Below are 13,542 nucleotides of genomic sequence, written 5' to 3'. Positions count from 1 at the left end.
AACGTTATTCATGGATATGTGTTTAGCTGAGCTTTGTCATAAATAAATCACTATATTGACATTAGTTACCTCCATTTCATATCCTGTATGTGTGCAAATATGTGAAGCCATTATACATTTTATTAATGTTGCGGTTACAGTAAAGAATGCACCTCTCAAAAGTGTCTGAAATCTTTCTTTATTTTCTTTTTTTCAACACTGAAAAATCTGGGATAGGTGCCCTTTTTGACCCCCATGGAAAATGAAGTTTGTAAGCAAAATGCTACTCCACCATTTATTCATATTTTGTAAATTATGCATAAATTGTATGCAAAGAACCTTAAGTCCTCGTTTACACAGAGTTTTTTTTTATATTGTATGTTTGTGTACCAAGGTTAGATGATAATGTGTTGAGTAACAAAACCAAGGCAAAGGTGACATTCCAGTTACAATAATAATTAGTCAGTTATTGAGTAAAACAAATTTATTCGTTGTATTGTAGTGAGAAGACACAGGCAAAGTTAATGAGAGAATTCATGAAGTCGCCTTTTCATTGACCAGCTTGAACACAACCCTGCGTGCACACACACACACACACACACACACACACACACACACACACACACACACACACACACACACACACACACACACACACACACACACACACACACATATACACCCACACACACACACAGAATAGTTGGATAAAAGTGTGGTGACTGTGGCTTGGTTCCCTTATCTCAGTATCAGTACACATACCTTGGTTTACAAACACATGTTTGTTGCCTCCTTCTAAACTGAGGGAAAAAAATTCCACACCCACAGAAAAGATATTCAAATTATCCAGAGAGCATGAGACTGACTGAAAGAACAATACCTCCATGTTTCGGTAGTCTGATGTTAGAGAAGCATGTTTGACCTGGGAGGTCAACGGTTCAAATCCCCATACCAGCTGGGCAAGTGTGTGTGTGTGTTTGTGTGTGTGTGTAGTTAACCTGACTCTCTCCCTATTCCCAAAAACTACGTAGCAATGCCCATGAGAGAGTTACTGAACTCCCATTTGCTCCAGCAGAGCTGCTTGGTGGCGTACTGTAGAGGATCTGAGATCCTTCAGTGCAGCTAGCTCCCACCTGTGAGTGTGTGTAACTGTATGAGCACGAATCAGGGCAGTGATGAAAGAGGACATGCGTCTGCAAAGTGCCTCCATGGTTAAAACATGTGTCAGACATACATGCGTTCAATGACATTTCACAGACCCTTAACACCAGAAATCTCTCCAAGGATTCAAGATTTAAATTGTAAAACTTTATTGCCCTTTTACGTGAGTAAACTCCAATTACTTAGCCATTGTGCTAACACGGTGCAGCCCCAAACAGACTTACCTACCGGATCTCGTGATGGTGTCACAGCAAACATTTACAGATTTGGACATTTTCAGAGAGACTTATAATCAGAGGCTTATAGACAGCAGTGTTTGAAAAAATGTCCTCCTACTATACCCCCCCCCTCAAACTTGCAGAGCTTTTCAGGTTTATGACATTGTTTAGGTTATATATTAGTTTGCATGTGCATGCATTGGTTTGGGTTTTTCTTATTTGCTAAGTTAATATAGCTCTCTGATTTTTATCTGTCAAGATGGCAGCACCTGAGTGTATTCAGCAGCTGAATTGGCACGGGGAACAGGCAGTGACAGGAGATGCATTTAGTTCTGTGGCAGGCGTAGTAGCCCTGCGCCGAGAAGCAACCCTTTCACGATAGATGGGATGGAGCAGGTCCTGAAGAGGATCTTTGTGTCTTGGGGTTGATGAGCCCTGAGCGCACATATCCGGATGGGACACGAGGCCAGGGCATTCAGGTCTGGCCAAGCCACGCTGTCATCGGAAGCAACTTCTCTCGCCTAACGAAATCCACCAACAGCGCTGCTAATTGCTATGCAGCAGGTCCCCAGTCTTCCCTTATACTGGGAGGTTGAGAGATGATACAGTGTCGTGCTCCCGCAATGTTCTTCACTATGTCAGTGTTTCTTCTGTGCATGGCTCTCCACGGTGAACAAATGAAGGCTTGAGGAGTCTTTAGGTGGGGTTTTCTGCGATGAAGTCCTAAATAACAGGTTCTGCAGTCAAAACGCTTTTAGATGGCAACCAAAAAAAAAGAGAAGGACATCTGCCTGCCCCACCTCACTGCCATGTACTTGTCACCTGAAAGAAAGAAAGAAAGAAAGAAAGAAAGAAAGAAAGAAAGAAAGAAAGAAAGAAAGAAAGAAAGAAAGAAAGAAAGAAACCGTGCAAGGAGCTTAATTCTAGTATGTTATATATCTTTAAGGACATTTGGCCTGTTAGCTAAAATGCTAAAATGCTGTCATTTGTTCCAGAACATCTAATTTGTGCTTAAATGGCTCGAGTGAGATGTGGCCAGGACAATGAATAACGATAACAAAGGGGGAAGAAGAGTACACTTGGGCATTTAGAGGCCAATTTGCAGTCCTAAACACTTGTTAAAATAACATCACCCACCATCAAACTGCTGCGCTCGTGTAAACACTTTTCTTCTGAGCTGCTATCTTCTGTGCTTCCCTTTGGACAATTCCGGTAAGAGGCCACTTCCAGGTTAAGCCCAAGAGCTGATGTACGACAAGCCCAGCAGAGTCGATGTGGTTGTTGTGTCGCTGCGGCGTCCATCTAAAAAGGCATAATTAGGGGGAAAATGGGCTTTCGTGGCCTGCTAGACACTGGCATCATAATTATGTATTGTACAGGTTTGCGCTGTGAAATGAATACACTTGAGGAAGACACCGAAGCAAAACGCATTATACCCTCAGGTGGGAAAATATAAAAATGAATTCATGATGTGCAAATTCCCTCACCTAGTGCATAATGAACCCAGAGCTGGTACTGGTAGTTTGCTTAAATGAACAGTCCCATGTATTACTTTATTATAGAACTTGTTGTTAATTTACTTGCTATTATCTCAGTGTACTGCAGGGAAAAACCAGTATTTAAAGTATCTATGAAGATCATACTTGGGGGGGGGGTGCATCAGTGGGGGAAAATACACACATATGAAGAAAAGCTGTAAATTAAAGGCGTGCATGCTGTAAACCTTGGCATTATAGGATGGGAGGGGGCTGAATAAGCAAAGGGGTGAAGTGCTGCTACTTTCAAAGTTTCTGTTTCAGTTGTTATGGTGGGTTGGTGGGGGGGGCGCTTGTTTTGATGGTTCAGGAGCTCTACTGTCTAGACTGGTGAGGGGCTCATGCACAGACACATTATGTTACCAACAGCCCGATGTGGACCTTAATCCTCCAGCCAGATAAAAATGTCCTTCACTGCATCCTCAGCCCATGGACAGGGTCAGAAGAAGTTCACCTTTATCATCCCTTTGTGTTTGGCATCCGACTCAATAACGGCTATTCTGTTGCATCAGTTTCAGATGCAGGAGTAACCCCCCCTCCCCAATATCTCCACATCCATGCACAAAATGTCTTGACTCACTTGACTGCACTCAGTTGAGACTGACGAAGTCACTGGTGAGTGGTGAAACGTTTCTCCCACTAAACAGTTTGTCCAAGATGAACTGATTCAACTTTCTGTGATATACTAACTATTGTACCTCCACACACATCACACATCAGCAAACTTTTTTTTAGAGGTAAAAGAATCTCACATACACACACACACACACACACACACACACACACACAAGCTCACAAATAGGAACAACCTGACCACACCGACAGTGCAAGCACTTCTTGTTGATATCCTGGGCTGCAGCAGCTCCTTTGTACTGCAGCAGCTTCCCAGGTAAGAAAGGCTCCAATAAGCAGGATGACACCTAAGGCCTCTTTGATCTTGCAGAGGAAGAGAAGGAGAAGTAATCCCGTCAGCCTGTCCTCACAGCCCACTGCTGCTGGGGGTTGTGTAAACCTGACAAATGGGTGGATAGTATGTATGGGTAGATACCGGCCCTCACTTGGTCTTTTGTGTTACCTGCTCACCAGCTAATATTGTTCTGTGAGTAGTTATAGGAATGAAGAATGCACCATGTGTGTGTGTGTGGGGGGGGGTGCATATGTGTGTGTGTGGGGGGGGGGGGTTGCATATGTGTGTGTGTGTGTTGTATTGCTGCGACAGGTGGATGAAAGTTGGGGAGAATGTGGCGTTAGTGTTGACAGGCTGTGGAATTTGTCAGATCTCTGTTTACATCTGTGCATGAGCACGTAAACACACACACACACACACACACACACACACACACACACACCACACACACACACACACACACACACACACACACACACACACACACACACACACACACACACACACACACACACAGTGTCGTGCATTTGTTGCTACTTGGGTGGGACTGAACAGCAGGGAGATCTGAGGAGAGGTGCAGGGTAGAGGCTAGCTGTTGGGTTTTAGTTCAGCTGTGGTGTTCAGATGTCCCATTTGGGTGAGGCAGCTCACACTCATGACAACGCTCCAAAATAAGCACCTGTATGTCTTGGGTTAATGTTTCTCATTTGGAAAAGTGGCTTGAGTGTAGATGTGAATCGGAGCGAGGGTAGTGATAGCACAAAGGCGAAGATGTAAGGATGAACTTGGAGAACTTGGTCGGTGATGACAGTATGACCCTGTTGAAGCACTATCAGACCATGTCCATCATACATTATCCTTTTGGGTTGGAAACAGTTTCTGAAACTGATTTTTTTTTGGACATCTGCGATCTATGTAAACAGCAGGGGAATGAAGAACAGTGTTTCAACAGGGTCATTGTGAGTTATGCTATGATCGATTAAGGAAATCAAAATACGCCTCTTCTTCCATCTACAATTTTGGAGTTCTCGGCATCTTGTGGGAATGCATGAGAGACTTCCATGATTAGATAACTTCCAGACTGTGATTTTAAAGTTCAGACGGTAACCTTCTGCGGGGTGTTTTCGGCCTTGACAAGAGGTGGCAGCTGTGGGGCATTTGATGACAGTTCCCAGTGATCAAAACCAAAGCTGGAAACCCACACAGGGACATTAACGGTCTATTCCTAAAAATGATTTTAAGGGGCCGAGGGATTAACTTGCATGATTTCCCTGTAAGAATACATGAGGACTGTTGCAACCTTCCATCACACACACACACACACACACACACACACACACACACACACACACACACACACACACACACACACACACACACACACACACGGCTCTCATATACGCCCAGTGCATTGTTTAGCTGAGACTCTGGGTGAGTCCTCCTGAACTGGCCTTACTGGCTAACATCATCAGACAAGCTGTCAGCCCAGCTCATCTCAATAGAAAATACAAGTCTGGCCGGTCCGCCATGCATTGTTTGTGCCACTTTATTCTTATCTCTCTTTTTATTGATCTGCTGTCTGTTGTTTTGCATTAGTATCCTAGTAGCCTGGGTAGTTCCACGGTGCCAAATTGTCGGTCATACAGAGAAACGTGAAGCTTGCAGACAGTGTCAGAGGTTTACTTTTCTAAATACAAATATCAACCACGTCAGAATGACGTTTTGCTCCTGTATAGCTCACTGGGTGGTGCATGATGCTAATGCTGTTTGTGTTATAGGGATGTGAATCCATCTGTAATGCTCCATATTACACAAGTATTATCCGGTCATATTGTAAGGAGCTTTGACTGAAATAGGTAAATATCATATAACTGCAGCATTTTAGAAATGATCTCAATCATAACAATAAAGAAGTCTGTTATTTTTCTTGCGTTGGTGTAACAAGAGTTTCCACTCTGATGTGATTTATTTCAAAACCCGCTGCCGTCAGATCTGCTCCATCTTGCATGATTGCCAATGAGTAACACACGATCTCTCATACGTAGAGAAGAAGGTGAACCTCGCAGCCTCACATTTTTGCTGTCCCATGTGTGCTGTTAGTTTTGGATCTGCCTCGGGACAATCTTGCAGAGCTGCGATGGACTCCAGTCTCCTTCCATCTCATCACCTCGTGCTCTGCTGTCTGTTTCCCCTTTTGCCTCCGACGCCGACGTCCGCGGGCAAAAGCTGTCCACTCTATCATCAGTGTTTTTGAGCATCTGCAGACTGTCTCCCCCCCGCTCCCTGCCCACACCCCCCCCCCTCACCCCACAGCCGCTCTAACTGCAATCTCTTGTCAGCAGGGACAAATATTGACTTGTTCAGTAGCTCAACTTCTGCCAGGATTAGAGCCTCCCCTCCCCACCTCCCACCCACGCCACCCCCCCATCACTGCCACCTCAAAACAGTGATTATGTCCAACAGAGCTCATTACTGTCAAATCAAAGGATCCCTCAGAAGAGTCACTCATTGGTAATGACCCCATTATTCATTGAACATGCAGGGAGGGGCGGGGTGGGGAGGTGCATCCAACTCGCCTCCTGTGGATAGAAAGAGCAGTGAAGAAGAAATGGTCGGGCAACGCGCTCGGATGCCGTTGTTGACACAGGACTTGACGGTAATACACACATTGTTGTTCATGAGCACAAGCCATACTCCCCCCCCCATAAATTTGAATTGGACATGGCTTTGGCAAAGCACCCTGAGACAACTCAGCTGTTTGAAGGCGTACGGGAAGAAATCGTTCAAGTGTCTCACCTGCAGCTCAAGTCAGCTCTGATTATATCAGTCTCACATTTCGTTGTGTGTTTGTGTTTTGTTTTTTGTTTTTTGTTTTTTTGTCAAGCAAGGGCCTTGTTTTGGGTATAGTTAAAGCCGCTGATTCATATTCAGAACAGCATTGGTCATAACCCCTGAGTGATCATCGTCAAATTGACCCCTCAGAATATTAAGATACACTCTTTGTCGGTTAGTTTTTGCATAATCCACACACAGTCTGGGTACTGGCTGTGACTGAATCTAGATTAGAGATCCGCTAGTCTGAAGGTGTGAGCCAAATTACAGGGCATTCATACTGAAGCTGCAGGCCTCTGGGTGTGCTTATCATAGAAACAGCAGGATGGCGCAACGCATCCTGTCCAGTGAAACTAATGTGAAACTTCAGGCTTTGAATAGGTAGGGTGACACATTGTGACTTCTCTTGATGGTCCAAAAGCTTCTGATCTAGAATTAGAAGTGAATTAATCTACATAACATTCCAGTATAATTCTGTTATCCTCTTTCAATGTTGTATTCTGTAAATTGTGTAAACACAGCATCCTTTGCATGTAGTCCGTCTTGGGAGAGAGGTCCCTCCTCTGTTGCTCTCCCTGAGGTCTCTTCCTAATTTTTCTCCGATAAAGAGTTTTTTTTAGGGAGTTGTTCCATATCTGATGCGAGGGTCTAAGGACAGGATCTTGTGTTGCTGTAAAGCCCCTTGAGGCAAATTTGTAATTTGTGATATTGGGCTATACAAATAAAATTGACTTGACTTGACTTAACTTTTGTTTTTTGTTTTTTTAACCAACGGCACTTTACCTTTTTCACTCCATACTGGTGAAAAGTCTGTTTTTAGCAGGATACCTAACATGAAAAAAATCAATTATTAAAGTTATAGTGCTTTGATTCGCTCATACACACACACAGACACCCATGCACGCACAACTGTATGGGCCCAAGAACTGTAAGAGACGTGGTTTCATAGAGCACATCTTTAATACAGTAGTTAGTTACAAGGAGGTCAAAAAAATAAAGCATATACATGAGAATGAAACTTTTTTCTTTGAAATTCGCCCCCCCCTTCAGCGCCGAAGCCACATTACGACCACCCACCCCCACCCCCACCACCACCACTCCTCCTCCACCCCGTTCCTGTTCCCGACAACATTTGTCAACTGCCATCTGCCTGTCTGCCCTCGTCTCCTCCACAAACTATATAATTAAACTGCAACACCTTTTCTCCTCTTACACCAACCTACCCCCCCATCCACCCCCCCCCAGACTTCTACCTTCACAAACAATAAGCTTAAGAGGGCTCCGCTGTTTCATAATTTCCCTGCACACAGACAACAGTTGTTTTTTTTTACACTGCTGATTTTCAACAAGTGCTTCTAAAACAAAACATCAATACATCTAGAAAAAAATGGCTACAGTATGAAAATACTATACATCTTTATGATTTACCCAGTGTAAACAGATGTAATAGAGAAACCAGCATGTCAACTCACACTGCTATATATGTGAGTGTGCATTGTTAAAGTCGTATTTCTAGTCTCTCATAGTACAAAGGAGAGCTTTTGCAGAGCAACAGAGACAAAAAATATATATTTGTTTTGATGGAAAAAGCAGCTAAGGAGCTCAGCCAGCTGGCTCCGACTCTGGAGTCCAGGGGTTCGTCCAAAGTCACAGAGCATCTAGCCCTCTCATAGTAGCATCAGCAAAGAGGAAAAACAGACAGAAATTCATGACTGCGGGCAGTGACAATTCAAAGTTCACCATCTTATCCACATCTTACCAGCTTTGAAACAATGGACACGTATAGTCTGTAATCTTGCAAGTGTTCCAGCAGTTGGAGCGAGGACCAGCCAGCAGCCCTCACTCCAACAGCTCCTCTCCTCTCTACACCTTGGTGGCCAGAGACTGGACCTCTGACTTCTGAGTCTGGGCACTGAGTGTAGAGGACATGGAGCTGATCTGGCCATGCATGGCCTTCTTCAGGTTGAGAAGGCACAGACATTGGGAACGAAAGCGCAAGTCAAAGAAGGCATAAAGGAACGGGTTGAGGCAGCTGTTGACGTAGGCCAGGCAGGTGGCGTAGGGATGGGCCAGCAGGAGGACACGCACGAACCCGCAGGAGCTCGGAGCCAGGTTGAGGTAGGTGAGAGCATCCATGCTCTTCAACACGTGGAAAGGCGTCCAACAGATGGCGAACACCACCACCAGTGTGGTGATAATTTTCAGCAGCCTCTTCTTCCTCTGGTCCTCCTTGCGCAGGTTATTGAAGTGGCGTGTGACGGTGCAGCCGATGAAGCAGTAGAAGATGGTCATCGCCAGGAAGGGCAACAGGAAGCCCAGGGCAGATGAAGAGAGACTGAGCCCAGCAATCCATAGAGACTCATGCCTCCGGCTTAGTGTCACCAGGCTGAAGTCCATGGCACATGTGGTGCGGTTGCTGTTGAAGTCATTCAAGGTGGTGCGAAAAAGGAGTGTGGGCACAGCCAGCAGGCAAGAGAGGAGCCAAATTGCACCCAGGGAGACTAGCATGGTTCCCCTTGAACGCAGCCTGCTGCTAGACAGAGAATGCACAATAGCCAGGTAGCGGTCAAAACTCAGGCAGGTGAGGCAGAAAACACTGGCATACATGTTGACAAGTACGACATAGCTGCTGATCTTGCAGAGAGCCACACCAAAGGGCCAGTGGTAGCCCAGTGCCGTGTACACGGCCCAGAGAGGTAGAGTGATGACAAAGGTGAGGTCTGCCAGGGCCAGGTTTCCTATGTAGACATCTGCCGCACGGCGCTTGGATTTTGATCTCCAGACGGTGAAGATGACCACCCCATTGCCCGACAGGCCGAGGATGAAGATGAGCATGTAGAGGACAGGGATGAGGGAGTAGGAGGGTTCCCACTCCGAGAAATCGCAAGTCACAGTCTCATTGTCATCATAATAATCATAGCCATCTCCATATTCCGGAGTGGTGGCCTCCATGATCTGCGTCTGTTGTGGTACAAAAATGAAGAATCCTTGGTTAAAAAAAAGAGAGCGAGAGAGAGAGAGAGAGAGAGAGAGAGAGAGAGAGAGAGAGAGAGAGAGAGAGAGAGAGAGAGAGAGAGAGAGAGAGAGAGAGAGAGAGAGAGAGAGTCCTGTCTGTAAAGTTCCTTGTCTTCAGGGTTGTAGCTGAGCAAATCAAGGCAAATATCAAGGACAGCAGAGCCTACAGAGATGCAGAAGCTGTGGGTTTTTCAGAGATGAGGGTGGGAGTTGGAAAAGAGGGCAGACTACATGTGAGAGTGAGGGCCGGCGTTGTCTGCCTTTTTAAACTAGACCCTCCACACCCCTGGTTCCCTCCCAGGACGAACCCCCTCCCCCATTAAAACACTTGGTCTCACACCCCCCCCCCCTCCTTCCCCCTCCTCCTCCTCCTCCTCTCACCTCCTGTAACGCAGACCATCTCTCTGCTGGGATGCATTATTGCCTCGCAAATAAAACGGCTCCCTATGTGAACTGTCAGCTTTTTCCTTTTTCCTGCGTTCAGCTATAAGACGCTGACTCTGCTGGTGCGGGATGCTGTGTTGACTAACTAAACTGCACTCAAGACTCCCATTCGCCATTTCTTTACTTCTTTTTTCATAAATTTTGATGTCATGTAAATATATTGGCTGAATTTGACTTTTGAACGGCTCTCTCAGCAGAGAAGGTTAGGTCTGGATTTGTTCGTAACAGGCTTGGACAGGCATGCTTCTGTCGTGCTGCATTACAGTCACCGAGTGAAAGCCTGTGAAAGGTGCGCGCCGCCCGGATCCATCGCGTTTTGCCTGCTGTTGTTGTCGCCGATGGAATTTTGAACACAGTCAACACGTGACTAACTCACGAGCTGAGGCTTGTATCGGACGCGGTGCGCCGAGCTGCGGCTCGAGAGCGGGACGTCCCTAATTAGATCGGCCGCGAGCTGTTTGATGACGAGCTGTAATGTAAACGGCCATGTGTGAATTCAATTCTCAAGTCTGGAGATTGATTTGCATGATAAAGGGGCAGGTAAACAAACTGGTAGAAAGAAAAACAAATGGAGATTTGGCGTTGGTGCTATCTGCACCAGAGACGCATTCTTCGGTAGGAAAAAAAGAAGCGTATTCGTAGTAAAAGCACAGGACCCATCAGTAGCTGTAGGTAGACTGACAGGAGGTTTTTCCCCATACAAGAGATTGAGTCGTTTATTTAACTTTACGACAGATATTTTACACGGAGAAATGGATGAATGCACGTGCTTGGCAGTCAACCCGTTTGCTGCCCACATCGTATAATTTCGTTTTTTAGTTGCGTTTCTAGCACTTGCTGTTTCTTGGTCCAGGACTTTTTTAGTACCTGCACGTCTTTGCTATAACAACACAGAGTATATTTGGTATTATGTATAATGACACTGAGGGAAAGTGGTTGGAAATAATTACATGTATACACATTTTTGACACCACTGGGTCAGATGACAAAACGAAAAAAAAAAGTAGTCTATTTTTACTGCGATGCCAGCGACAACCTTATTTACTCCCCTGACGCTCGTTATATTCACGGAGACGTCGTGGGGCCAGGTCTGAATATGCAGAGTCAATGGTAATCCAAGTCTACATTCATCAACGGTCCCATTTGAATATGAACGAACCAGCATTGCCTTCTGTGAGTCACGCCTCCTAGTGGTGATAATAGAGAGGTGCTAAAATGATTTCCTGCAGTGACTTGCTGATAACAGACCAGTCAACATGGACCATAAAAAATAATATACTAGTTTCTGGGTGCTGTGCTGTACTGGGATTTTACTGTGCATCTCAGAATATGATAAGTATTCAAAATTCAGGTTACGTTCACAAGTAACAGACACATTGTTATTGCATACTTGAGAAAGAGAAAAAAAATAGGAAGAGAAAAAGAGAGGGAGAGAGAAGGGTAGCTGGAGCCAGTCAGGGGACTCTAACAAGGCAAACAGTGCTTCATCCTTCTGTCAACACCAAGGAGAAGTTGGTAGCCATTCTCAACCGTGGAGACATAATTATCACTCAGCATCAGTGGGTCATTGTGTAGGTGACATTATTGAAAGTCTAAAAGTGGTGTTGCACACAAGTGACCCTTTCCTGTATATTGTTACCAGAGCCAGCTTTCTCTTAAATGTGTGACAAAATAAATTATAAATGTGCTTACTGACCCTACTTACGAGATGCAAGACTAACACACACACACACACACACACACACACACACACACACACACACACACACACACACACACACACACACACACACACACACACACACACACACACACAGCGGACTCTTGTCCACTGAGTTGTTAGAGTAAAGGGATTCTACTACTTGACCCTTCTCTCAACAACTAGAAGTCAGCACCCATCTTCAACCGTGGAGACATAATTATCACTCAGCAGCAGTGTATGTGCATTGTGCATGCAGCATTACTGAAGTTTAAAAGTGTTGTTGCATACAACTGACCTTGCCTACATTTGTGTTAAAAACATGTAACATACACATGTGTAATGCATACACACACACACACACACACACACACACACACACACACACACACACACACACACACACACACACACACACACACACACACACACACACACACCAGGTGGGTCATACCTCTATCTCATTGCCCTGGGAAGAGGACTGGATGCCTGCTGCTTGCAGGCCCAGTATCCGTAAGACAAATAAATTCAAAAATTTGAAAAATAAAAGGGAGAAGATTAGAAACAGATGGTCAGATTAGAGAATTGTCCGGGATATCTTTCACACTCCCTCCCCACTCTCTGAACTATCATCTTTACAGTTGCTAAGCTAAAATACAGCTACAGAGGTCCAAAGTGAGTTGGGTTCAAATCGGGTTGATTGGGTCAAATTGGTCCAAGTTGGGTTGATTCTTGCTGAAATTCACCAATGTAACAGAGGGTTTATTTTAATTATTTGATACCTGAATGGGAGAAAATGGTGAAATGTTTGGATTTGATTGATAGGACTTACAGGGGCTGGCTTTATTAGCTGTGTGGATACAGTAAAGGAACAGTTAAAGGAGGTCATTGGTCACAGGGTTTTGTTTTGCTATTTCAGGCTCGGCCCTGGTGGGTCAGTAGTGTGGGGGTGTATTGAGGTTTAGGTGTCCCTGACACAGCTGTGACTACTTTTGATCTGGTGTTGAAATGACCCTGTTGTTCTAATGGGACTGCCACTGTCTCGCTTGGACCCTGGGACTGGCACTTCAGACAGACTCGTCACGCAATGACATCAAAGAATATGCAATGTTTAGTTCTTCTGATAATGTCAACTATTTGATGGATATCATCATGAAGGCTACATCTGTGAGTGGGCCCTCCAATAAAAGAATCTGAAATGCAATTGCACTGGTGTTAAAAGTATATCCTATGAATGCTTATAGGCTTTACTAAAACAGCGCCCTTTCATTCGATGGCATCTCTTTCACACATTGTGCACAACTCCAGTTTTTCAAATGCAGCGGGGACCAGTTTGAACTTGTTGGGTGACTGCGTATCACGGAGTTCACTGGAGTCAATGAAAGGTGACGGGGGTGGGGGGAGGGGGACATTTGTAATGGACACACGGCAGCCCGTCTGGCCAGGACTGACTGGAGGAGGCGAGATAAGTGATTGAGGGTGTAATATGGAATCCGAGGCTTGTTTGAAGTGTAAAACTGTCGGCTGCGCGCAGATTTCACCTCTTGATTTGTGGCTCGACACAGCAGACCCCAGGACCCACAAATCACGCCCTGGCGTCCAGGTTCCAGGGCCTCGGGGGGCCGAGGTCACAGCCTGGTGTCACCTGAGTCAGCCTTGAGGATGAGGTTAGCAACCCCAGGTACAGCCTGTCTGCTGTTGTTTTGCGAGCCTTGGAGCCCTACCCTCCATTTTGAAGATGTAAGACTCTCT

At 45.3% G+C, this 13,542-nt stretch overlaps 1 protein-coding gene across 1 annotated transcript; it reads right to left on the bottom strand.

Moving 5' to 3' along the window:
* Positions 1-8,495: 8,495 nt before the first annotated feature.
* Positions 8,496-9,584, bottom strand: aplnra (apelin receptor a). The gene has a single exon (XM_056292930.1). The coding sequence runs from the start codon at positions 9,582-9,584 to the stop codon at positions 8,496-8,498; it is 1,089 nt and encodes a 362-aa protein (XP_056148905.1).
* Positions 9,585-13,542: the final 3,958 nt, after the last annotated feature.

This window comes from Lampris incognitus, chromosome 1, assembly GCF_029633865.1.
Source record: "Lampris incognitus isolate fLamInc1 chromosome 1, fLamInc1.hap2, whole genome shotgun sequence".
Taxonomy (NCBI): domain Eukaryota; kingdom Metazoa; phylum Chordata; class Actinopteri; order Lampriformes; family Lampridae; genus Lampris; species Lampris incognitus.
The sequence above is the reverse complement of the archived record's forward strand: the minus strand, read 5'-3'. Positions and strand labels throughout refer to the sequence as shown.